At 29.1% G+C, this 12,709-nt stretch overlaps 1 protein-coding gene across 1 annotated transcript in view; it reads left to right on the top strand.

Moving 5' to 3' along the window:
- The window catches only part of CARPA (Carbonic anhydrase-related protein A), a 180,490-nt gene extending 168,620 nt beyond the window's left edge, over window positions 1-11,870 (top strand). Inside the window, exons 8-11 of the mRNA XM_085940132.1 lie at window positions 1,196-1,350; window positions 3,097-3,228; window positions 10,516-10,558; window positions 10,886-11,870. Coding sequence (XP_085796258.1) covers window positions 1,196-1,350; window positions 3,097-3,228; window positions 10,516-10,558; window positions 10,886-10,965 — 410 coding nt within the window. The 3' untranslated portion in view covers window positions 10,966-11,870. The remainder of the gene's footprint in view (window positions 1-1,195; window positions 1,351-3,096; window positions 3,229-10,515; window positions 10,559-10,885) is intronic.
- The last annotated feature ends 839 nt before the right edge of the window (window positions 11,871-12,709 follow it).

The following is a 12,709-nucleotide window of genomic DNA, read 5'->3' as shown; positions in this document are numbered from 1 at the left end:
AAATGAATTCAATTCCACTTAAAGATGGCTGAAAGTATTCAAAGAATGCATTGGCATTGTGTTCTGATATATTCTAAAAGTTTCAAATGTCTAGCTAGTCGGGAAATTAGTTAAAAATCGATTGCAAGATTTGTACTGGATAAACAACCACCAGACAAATAATAATACGACGTAATTAAAACGTTGTAAAATACTTAATATTATTGAATTGTGGATTTTAAATATAGAATCTTCATCAATTTATCACGTTGTTAAAAATATAAAAACACTATATATTAACATATTATTAATTTATGTAATAAATAAAAAAATATTTTCCAGAGAATTAGACTTCAAATTAAATACGTACAAAATTTCATATCAATATTTTAAATGTCAATCTATTATTTTAAATACGACAGTAGTTGTAAAATATTTTTCCAACCTATTAAAATAAACAAATTTTAAAATTAATTAAAAAAAAAATTTAATTAATAATAACAACTCTATGTACAAGTAGCTATTTACCGAATAAATAATATGAAAGATTAAAAATTTATTTTATTTTCTAATCATGTTATATCAGCTACTTTTGATCGACTGACAGATTTATACCTCTTTTTGATGTCTTCGGTCAGTTCCACTGAACTTGATTAACTTATCAGCTACTCTCAATAACATTAATATGGACCAATCATCTGGGAATAAAAATGACACTGACTTTTTTGTCGGGTCTGCCGAATGGCATAATCTGTTCTAACGCCATTATAATAAAGGTGATATTGCTATAAATTCCCGATGCTTTTAGTCGGGTCTGCCGAACGGTTCGATTCGAACGGGTTCGCTCAAATGAACATTGACACTAGAAACACTATTCTATCGCCATTACAATAAAGGTGATATTGCTATAAATTCCCGATGCGTGATATTGCATAATGGAAATTGCGTGACGTCTACCTATACATGTGCGAATGTCGCCGTGCGTGAATTTAATTGCTAGCTACTGTAGTGAATGCGTTGTCCAATAATAATACGAGTATCATTGGCTACTCTTATATTTTTGTCAGTAACTTACTCTTGAGTTAGGTTTTCATACTGTTTATAGTACAGAGTCAAAAATTTACTTTACTCAAGGGTATATGTTATATTATTTTCATGTTATATAAACCAGATAATATTTTGAAAGCTAAAATATATCCTTTGTTTTATTTAACAGGCGGATCAACGTCAATCAAGCACCTCTCCCTGAGCGCCCTCCTACCGGACACCGAACATTTCATCACGTATGAGGGGAGCACCACACACCCTGGGTGCTGGGAGACCACTGTCTGGGTTATACTCAACAAGCCGATATATATAACGAAACAAGAGGTGAGAAATGATAATATATACCAATATAATATTTACAAAAACATATATTATTCCTCGATTTTCTTACATTAATCTACCCGCACCACAGGGGTCGATTTCAACTCAAACGGCAAACTGTATATTTCACTAAATTATAAATTAATAAATGGACAGTATATTAGGTTAAATATATTGACAATAATTATGACAACAGTAAGTACCTACATACCATTTAAAATTTAACATTTTTTTTAAATTCAAACAATATTAACAAAAGGGTTACAAAGTAAGGATCATAGTTCCTTCTCGCAGATAAGATTCATAAGTGGTGGATAAATAAGTAAAATGCATTGATTTTTTTTGTTAAATAAGGAATCTGGGCACTCACCAATTATTGTAGTTGTAAGGCAAGTCTCTCACTCAGTCTACCAGTTTTATCTTTTGGGCGTCGTCGACAGTTCACATACGGTTTATGTCACTTTTGTATCACGCCATATGATGCTAATATTACGTACATATTAATAGTAAAGTGATCAAGCTGCATCTATATCGTTAAGTCACAAAATTGTTATAATGTGACCGGCTGAGATACAAAACGAGGAACTTTAAGTGGGAGTTACAGGTGATAATTGATGCAAACTGATACGTAAATCGACGTATTTAGTTTTTTTCATTTTAACGCGTTAGATAGATAAATCGTCTTATTACAAGCTTAGCTCTTATTCTTATTTGTTTAGTGGTTCTTTGTCCGGTACAAATCTTGCAATCGATTTTCACTAACTTCCCGACTAACTAGACATTTGAAACTTGTAGAATATATCAGACCACGATGCCAATGCATTTTTAATACTTTTAGCCATCTTTAAGTAGATTTAAATTCATTTTTAGTTAATTCTGTTTTGTATGAAAAGTTATTTCGACACTATTATTGGTTGCTAGGGGTCAAGAGTCCTAGCAATTAAATTATTAATATATACGTGCGTTACTATGGAAATCAATATGACATGTCAAGTACAAATTTTTTTGATCGTTTAAGCTAGTCAAGTCAAGTTTATATGGTTCAAAAGAAAATTTAAAAACGTTGTATATAAAAAGTTCTTTTTATCTTGTAGTTATTTTTAATATAATTGATGAGAGAAAGGCCAGTCACTATACTGTTAATATATTATGATATATAGATAGGTACTAAAAAAAACCACGCGAGTTATGTAAATTTAAACCCCAGTCAGAATATTAAATCATTGAAGTTAAGACCCCAACAAACCATACCCAGTCTCAATCAGGCGTATCACGGGACCCAACGTTTGGGTGTGAAGTATCATTTTTTTATGACTGCAGGAGCAGGACTGCAGGAGCACTTATTAGGTTATCTATAATCTATAATATATACACATACATCAGTTTACATCTCTCACTGATTCAATATTATTATTAATAAACTATTTTTTTATTCAAAGAATTAGACACAACATTTCTGTATACTTCTGTATCAATATACTGAATATACATAATTTGAAAACATCGAATTGAGTTATAAGGTTTGTTATCGGTTTTGGTATATTAAATTAAGGTAGGTATCAATGAATTCCTTAATTACTGGCGCAAATCTATCAGATACAGGTTCAAGTCCCGTCGGGCGTCGTATACTTTTCTACATAAACGATTTTTCTATTGTGTATATGAATGAGATGTTTTCAAATTATGTATATTCAATATTATTGTTTTAATTTTTTTTATAATGTTTCCTAATGGTAATTATTTTTTCAGATGTATGCGCTGAGGAGACTGATGCAGGGGTCGGCAGATACTCCCAAAGCTCCGCTGGGAAACAATGCGCGACCCCTGCAACCGTTGCACCACAGAACCGTGCGAACAAACATAGACTTCCAGAATCAGCAGGTAAATATATATTTAAATAATAATTACACAATATAAATCCACTTAAAGAATGCTAAATTATCTTTAATTGAAATTTTTTTAACGGTGGTTGATGGCGAAAATTCGGCAGAGTAAATCCGTTTCCCACACCAACCCCGAGCGCAACGAAAATTTCAAGACAACCCCTGTGCTCCAATTGTGGTGATATTACTTGCATGAAATATTCACTGACGCTAACCTTCGTTGCAGTGAATTTTTGGTGGTAGTGTTTATGGCAATGTTTCTTACAATAACTCTATGACTTTAATAAACTATTTCTTTTATTCAACAAACAAGACACAAGATTTGATAATGTTTATATTATTAATATATAATATAATATATAATAGATAATTCTATATACAGAATATACATAATTTTAAAATATCTCATGCATATACACACTGGAAAAAATGATTTTGTAGAAAAAAAATACGACACCTGACTGGACTTGAACCTGTATCTACTTGATTTGCGCCAGTATGCTTTTCTAATGAAAGTTTGTTCAGGAGATGAAATAAGGAACAGGCAGGATAGGTTGGTTTGACTCCCAAATGAATAACTCAGAATTTGGTGCGTGAATGAAATTAATCCTGGTTTTATTATCTCCTTCCAAATAATATTAATTTAATTATTACAGATAAGTTTACAGATTATAATTTAGCGGAGTGAAATCACGAGTATACATTCTGGTGAATTGCGAGTTGATCGGGCGAAGCAAAACGATAATCTTACGGTTAAATCTTTGATAGCTGAATGACTATGTTGCTTTCTTCTACTGAGTGTTTTATATTGATTCGATACAATAGAAAATGCTGCTATCAACTACTTGAATATATTTGATAATCATGCTTATGAGGTTTATTGTGAAATGCATGATTCGTTTCGTAAATTATAAATAATTGATTTTAATTTGAACAATTATGCAGTTTTAATGGTTGGACAAAATTGATTTTCATACAAACAACTTTTGTGCATACTATGGTAAACCTATATAGCATTATTTCTTAATTTGCGATATTATTGATTAATTGAATTATTATATTATTTTGCTAAATTAGCTTTTTGATTGACTTACATAAATCACTTGTTTTGTAATTTTAACAATATTATGTTGCAAGATACGTTGTAATTATAAATTAATGGTTTCCCATATAAGTCCCATATAAGTCATGCTGGATGGTAGGGTATTCACCCTCGCAAAAGTAAGCTACGGGTATCTTATTTTACTACGACGATTTTAGCTAGTAGTCGTTACATGAAATGCTTATCGAATTGCGTTATAATGTTGGCTATGGGTTTTAGTATATTAAATTAAGGTAGGTATCAATTAACTCCTTAATTACTAACCCAGCAGAAACAGATTCAAGTCCCGTCGGGTGTCGAATTTTTTTCTACAAAATGATTTTTTCTAGTGTCTATAGATGCATGAGATGTTTTTAAATCATGGATATTCAATAAATATGACCTTTAACTTACTAATAATCAATAATAATTTTAAAACATTGTGTCTGTGATCTGTCTGTCCGCTAATCCGTTTATTCGATATAAACTTTATTATCTTTAAAATGATACTACACAAATATTGATATAACTTGTACAGTTCACAGACCACATTATCGGTACTTTTATTCGCATAGCAGACTTTCATCTAGATTACGAACATCTCAAATGAGACTGTTTGATACATTTGTTGTCACGTAAGCTCATAAACTAGAACTATCAGAACATTCCACTTACTATTCAAACTGACAACCTACAACAAGATTGTGTCAATTGCCTGTCATTTTTAGCTACCTTAGAAACCACTTAAATTAAAATCGAAATGTCTAAATTTAAGTTAAAAAAAAAAAAAAAAAACGTTCTACCATACATGAGGAGGTGTGGTGTGATATGAGTGACAGATTTAAATACCAAGTAAAACGGACTCATTTTATCAGTAGTTCGAGTGAGTTTGGCGTGAGCTCACGTGTGCTGGCGTGATGTGATGGTAATTTGTTTCCAGTTTACTGCACTTAGAATAGTATGGAGTGAGGCGCGGTAAAAGAAACACGCGCTCAGAAATCGAAACCTTATTAATCAATCAGTTTAAAGTTCGTATTTTTATCTACTTTATCTTTCCGTATTTCACATAGAAGAAGCCGTAAGTGACATCTAGTCAGTAGTATTTTCCAATGCTGCTATAAAAATAGAAAAGTTGTTTCTTTAATAGTATAACGAAGTAGTTGGCAGACGTTCGATACACAGCCATCCTCTAGCCGTCCCATACTAAAATTGCCCATCACGCTAATGAAACGCAAATAAAGTCGAATGACTATTATAACCTGTATTATGTTACGGTTATTTGATTATACTTACTTGGAAAATTGTGTGTATCGAATAATCGATTATTGTAGTGGAAGGTTAATGAACTAATTTGTATCGTCGTGAAATCTATTATATAGTATAAAAATAGCAGCTTAAATCTGCAACATTTTTCTTTAGAGCTTTTGTGTAAAGTTTTTTTCAAAAAGCTTTTTCGCCTACTTTCCGATTACCCATAGAAAATTAAGTAAAACGATTCTAACGTGATTTGAACACACGTTTTCAGGATGATGGCAATTTTTATGTATTTATATTTTATTTTATTAGGGAAAACAAAAAGTTGTATTGATTATAAATATATATAAAAATAGATAAGATATTGCAACAGGAAAAATTTATATATATAATTTATTTTTAAGTAAAGCTAAATAGCTAAAAGCCCATGGTGGCCGCGCGGCTTAAGCGTTGGACTATGACGCCGTAGGTCCCAAATTCGAATCCTCGATCTGGCAAGTACACATATTATTTTTCAATTTGTGTGTGAGTCAGGGTATGGACCTAATAGGTTGAGCACGTGGCTGACATCCATTTCTCGTAAAAAACAAAATCTGTTAATACAAACCACTACTCTGTGGAAACCGATATGATTCTATTAGGATCGGACATGGTCAAAAATAAAAAAGTGACAATATAAAATAGAAATAAATTATAGAATAATAATAAACTGAATAATATTAAAAAAACAAAAAAAAAGGTATTTGCCAAAACAAATTCAAAAGGCGACACAAATAATTTACTAATACATTGCATTATCCGTCCAATAATACTTTGTCAATATCAATTAAATAAAAATAATTAATTTGGATGCTAATATTTCATACTACATCATTAAGGACACTAAACAAAATATTCTAAAATTATTAAAAAGGTGAAGACTCATTGCCATTTTTGACACAGGATAAAAATGCTTTTTGATTCTAATGGTAAAAGATCGTCCTGTTTGTCTAATATTTTTGGCATCACAAGAGTCACAATTTAATAGATAAATACGACTTTGGCTAAGTTTATCGAATTTATCTTTAGTATTCATCAGTATTGAATTCAAATTTTGTGTATTGTCAAAAGTTACATTGAAAAGTTTTTTATCTATTAATTATTGTTCTTAAATTAATATTCTTTGACATTCTTCCTACGAGACAAAATTTAAACCATTATTTTTTAACACCAAGCTAGAGTCACATTTAATAAAACTATTTTTTTAGATTCATTGGCCAAATTGATACGATCAATTGAATGTGCGTTATAATTATTATTAAAAGCAATTTGCTTAATCGTCTTCAACTCCAAAGCAAAACTATTTATGGACATAGGAACCATTAATAACCGATATATGAAAGCAGGAAAAACTGAAAATTTATGCTAAATATGATGTATAGAAGAGTTATTTATAACGTTATCAATAATAAAAAAATCTCGCATACAAATATAATAATATTACAATACAGATTTTGCAACTAACATACTATAATTCAAACGTATATAATTATTCTGTCGTCTATATGGGTATTTATTAAGGAGTGATTTTCCAATAGTTGCTCAAGGGCGGTCACTTTTTGGTATAGAATCTAGTTTTGTGACCGTCGTCGGTGATTAAGTTTAAGGGTGTTTTCTCTGCGGTTTGGTCTGAGAGCTTTTAATACACCATGCGGGCAAAGTGGTTTTACGACACCGGAGCTTTATACATACACCCAATTCAAATTGATTTAACTTTTCAATATTATTAATCATTTTTACTTTTATGCTATTTTTTAATTATCTATAAATTTTTTGTATATATATTTTTAACAGTAATGGCGTATAAAGAATTATCATTACATAACATACATAATATGAAAAAGCCTTAGTAATAAACCTCGTATCACTAAGCTTCTAACGCAATTTTTGCAGATATTGTCTAATAATCAGTTGGGTTAAGTTAGAGTTATTAAGCAGGATAGAAAAATACGTGTATTCGAATCGCAATCAGTCTAATATTTTTAGAGCATTTTCTACTAGCTTTTGGAGCTTTTCGAAATTATATATTTTTAATAAACACGACATAATTAGATGTGACATAAATTAGATGCGACATAAAAACCTATCAATATTCAGTTTCGAATAAAAAAATCAAATTAATTGTATCAAATTTTCAATTTCAGTAGGTATAAGTAAATGAAAAAAACATAGATTTCGTTGATCTACTTTTCAAGATAAATGAATCAAAATATTCAATTATTGGTTAATCGTAAACTTAAACTTTGGCACGAAATGCCTAATCCAGTTCCCAAATTTTGGAAATATCCGTAAACATCTGTCTCAATAATGTCAATGGGCAAACTTTTTTTTAAATTTTGAAATACCATTGCTTATGTAGTTTTTGTCAGTTTATGTTCGTAGTTACATAGCGTACTACAAAATAATATGGGCGATTGTATCGTTCACGACCCTCTTAGACCAGTGTCTGATAAAAAATGTAAAACAAATAATATAAATATCTTAATATTTTCGGGAAAATACCAAGCTCTCCAGTTCGTCAAATTGTGCATTGCGAGCTTTGTGCATTATTCTACCTTCATAATATATATAATATACTTACTTAATTAATATAATATAACAGTGTATAAATAATAATTCTTAATGTTTTACGTATGTATATGTTATAAATGAATTTAGGTTCAATTTAGTATTCTGGAAAATATGGGAAAATAATATATATATTTTTGTTCACCAAAACACCGTTAAAATTAAACATAGCTTGATTGCGATTACTTTTCATAACGAATAAGGCTTTCCCTATTCACTAAAGCGACTCATAATCGCCTGCCTCTAAGACAAAACAATGAACCGGATATGGCGATGGTTCAGAGCGGATATGGCTGGTGATTGATTGGCCGAATATAGGCTACGAACGTCACATTATTTCCCACCCTTGGCGGTGGTATGTTTTGAATTCAATAAAAGGAACGGTCGTTTGAAACGTTAAAATAATGTTTATATCGAATGTCTAAAGCTAAAAACTATCGGACCAATAATGAGTTAATAAATGACTGATAGATTTCATTTATTTTTTCTTGATTTTTTTCAAATGTTATTTTAATAATATAACATTTTTTTATCTATAATTAAAAGACTACACGCAGTTTTAATGTTACAGTTATTAAACATAAAGATGCCTAAAACTCAAAATTTACTTTTCTATTTTTAAAATTCACTATGTGGAAAATTCCTATGAAATAATTAAAACATTGAATTTTTAAAGACATCATCACGCGAATTAAATAGGTTTAAAAATTAACAATTTATAAATTCTAGAATCAGTAAAATTTCTATAAATGGAGGTAGATTATTAGCAAGGCTTGTAATTATTTCAGCGATCACCAACCCTCAGGGAAAAGGGCAAAATATATGAAGAGAGTAACAATTTAACTGCATCCTTCTTTTTCAATGTAGCTTTTCAAACTTAACAGTTTCTCCTTCACAAATTAGGTACTTTTTTTCCTCCCTCCCCCTTCATATAAGTGCAATAATATAATATAAACTAATGCGTAACATGTTGCTACTTATACTAAATAAAGTTTTTTATGTATATGAAAGATTTGAAGAATTGAATATGTTTTATATTAGGTATATAGGTAATGAATACGAAATGATTTTTTTTCAAAAATACAGTAGTTAATAATGGTATATTTTCAATAGAAAAATACAACAAAAAATCTAAATCAATATATTATTAAACGCCTAGTTTCAAAAGCCCCTAAAACGGTTTTTCAAAATTTTTGAGTTAGATATATGTATTTAGATGGATATTTTTTGTTAGCTATACGATGGCCAAAAATTGAACTTTAAAAAACGCCAAAAACCGTCAATATGTATGATAAAAAATTAGGATAATTTTCAAAATCCGCTAAAATGGTTAGATGTACTTTTCAAATACCCCTAAAATGGAAAGCCAAAATACTCTTTAGAATGTAACAAATTAAAAATTAAATACATAAAGTTCACAGATTTAATAGATATGATTTATTCTCATTTTTCTCTACACTACCGAAAATCGTTTTTCTCATTTTTCTCAGAACTACCTTAAATCGTTTTAGGGGGTTTTGAAACTAGGCACTTTATATATCAATCGCTTGCCTTAAAGTTTACATATCATACTTATTTAGATCGTTGCCATCATAATAAATAATATCAATATTGTCCATTTTTAAATATGTTATTCTTTCTTTGTTTATTTTATCTCTAGAATTATGTAAACTTATCAGATTATACTGATTTTCTTCTGTAACTCTGTAAAAATAAAAATTTAAGTTTTCATATATGAATGGTTGTATTCTCTTTTTTTTGCTATGTCTCACATGTTTCACATTTTTTGGCAGTTAGACCCTTATAGACTTACAACCCTTCGATTTGAAAACACCTCAGATACATAACTTACTAGAAAAAACCGTATCTATTGGATTCATGCCGTTAATGTAATTTGTAAGGCATTTCAATATTTACAAACCACTAGTTAATTTAATCGTTATTAGATAGGGCACCTGTGAGTAAATCGGGTTCAAGTATCTTCAGGCGTCATATTTTTTCTAATAGATTTATGAGGTTTCTTAAGTTTTTTCATATTATATCTCTACATTTCTTTCTATTATACTATTATAACTTTGGAAAATATTTATATATTTTTTCATGTATCTGCAATTTTACAATACTTATGTTTCAAACTAACATTTTTCTATTAATAAATAATTGAATACTTCATCGTAATTAAGTAGGGTGTAGGTGGTTCAATTCGTAAAACATATTGCTCTAATTCCTATGGATGCAAGTTCTAGTCCTGCCCGATACAATATTATATATTTTTTCTAATATATGTTTCAAGAGTGTTTTCGAATTATGTATACTAATGCGTTTATGTTATTTTTTTTACAGAACAGCAACTGTCCTACGATGTACAGAGATATGCACTACAAAGGTAAATTTACAACTATTTTATAAATAAACATTTTATTTATTTTTAGGTGAGTCAAAAATTTAAATTTTGATGAATAAATTTACGACATAATATTATAATGTATTCAAAACGAATAAATACGTTCAAGTAAAAAAAACTTGAGTTACGAACCGGTTCAATATAATATTATAATGTTACGTAAAAAATAATAAACCAATTTGATTAACCACTATCATTATTTTATTAAAGACGTCATCAATACTTTGTAGTCTCTGATGACGTAATGTTTCATCTTTGAAAGTAGTCTTATCTACAATATATAAATGTAGTGTTTCCTGCTTGTTGCAGCTACACAATGGCCAAGGGATCACAGTTCTCGATACAGGAGTATAGAGGAATACGGAACAGCACTGCAGCCAATACACTAACCACGATAGACTATTTTCAATACAGTTGGTAAACTTAACAATAAATACGTAAAACATATTATATTGTATTTAGACGTACGTTTTGGTTGACGAACTTTGATTAAATGGTGACTGAATAAAAGCACAATTTCGCTTCTTTTCATTTATTTATATTTCAATTTGACTTTGTTAATGATTTTAACTCATAAATTTTTACATTTTATTTTAAATGCTAGTAATTTATTACCTATCGTTTCTATTGGGGTATATTTAGATTTATATTGAACAGTGCATGTTTTTAAATAAAAAAAGATAATACCATTTTTTCTGCTAAGATTTAACTAAGAAGTAGATAAAATTCATACCAATCATTTTTAAAAGATTGCAGACGTTACACTTAAATATTTTCTTACAAACTACAATATTTGAAATGGTTTTATCAAATCATCCATTAAAATATTGAGTGTACATTAGAACCAGTGTTTCTGTATGTACGATTTTTCATAAAATGAGTAAGTTCCCATGTACCCACAGAGATTCTTCGAGTAAATTCACTCTTTGGGTCTGTCTATTCATAATAACCGAAAAGACACAAATGTATTATGAAGCTGTTGGTTTCAAATTCGGTAACCTTCATATTCCGTCATTTTGACATAATCGCAAAAAAGCATGTTTCGGACTGCAAATAAAATAATTTATTTTTGCAAACATATTTGTATTGTTAGTAAAAAAATTATAAAAAAGCGACTAGGAAAGGCTTTAATATCATTAATATTCATAGAAAATCATTTTCAAAGTTTGTAATAGATATAATAAATTGTGCAAAATTTTGCAACCAATCTCCTGGTTAAATTCCATTTAAATAACAAACGGAGCCGGATTTGATATTCTACGATTATTCATAAAGTACTTATTGAATCAGAATCAAGAAAAATAAAAAAGAAAGTAAAAATGGAGGTTACTGAATTTAAAACTAATTGTCTCATAATTATGTAGACATCAAACGCCTGAAAGATTTTTAATCGATTTTTTCTTAATCCCTGTTTACACATACTATATATACGTAACACCTTTAAAATTGACAATATGTCATAATATCAAATTAAAAAAAACTTTACAACAAAACCAAAATTATTTTATTTTATTTCACTATAAAAAAAATATTTTAAAATGGAGTAATATTATTTTTTTTTAATTTTGTACATAAGAGTGTGTATAAAAAGATTATCAAATAAAATATAAATTCAAGTCGTAAAGTAACCTAAAATGCCACCATAAACATATTGAAATGTTACTTATTAAAAAAAATGTCTAATGTAAGTAAATAATTGTTATAGAAATTTTCATAAAATAACACGAGGTGTATATTTACGGATTTTTTTAATTGTGGGTAAAAAAAATATTTTGCATAATAATGTACGTCTGTATGCCAATTTCCTAAGAAACGAAATCGTTTAAAAATGTAAATATATTGCAATGTTTTAGCCGAATTGTGATCCATGGTGTTTGAATGCATAGTAAATTTATGTGCAATATGATAACTACTGTATAGATATATAGCTTTGTATCTTGCCACTAATATTGTAATTATATTTGAATAAGTATTTACATGTTCTTCTGATGCTTATAAAACAAATGTTAGGTACTTCAATGCGTAGGGTCACCATGCGATAAGACTAATGCCTCTCAAAGTCAGTCTACATAAGTCCAAATTGCACAAAAATTATTTGAATACAGAATACGTACGTACCTCATTTTTTATATC

This window comes from Rhyacophila brunnea, unplaced genomic scaffold, assembly GCF_057557595.1.
Source record: "Rhyacophila brunnea isolate RB1 unplaced genomic scaffold, BYU_Rbru_1.0 scaffold_12, whole genome shotgun sequence".
NCBI lineage: Eukaryota > Metazoa > Arthropoda > Insecta > Trichoptera > Rhyacophilidae > Rhyacophila > Rhyacophila brunnea.
The sequence above is the reverse complement of the archived record's forward strand: the minus strand, read 5'-3'. Positions and strand labels throughout refer to the sequence as shown.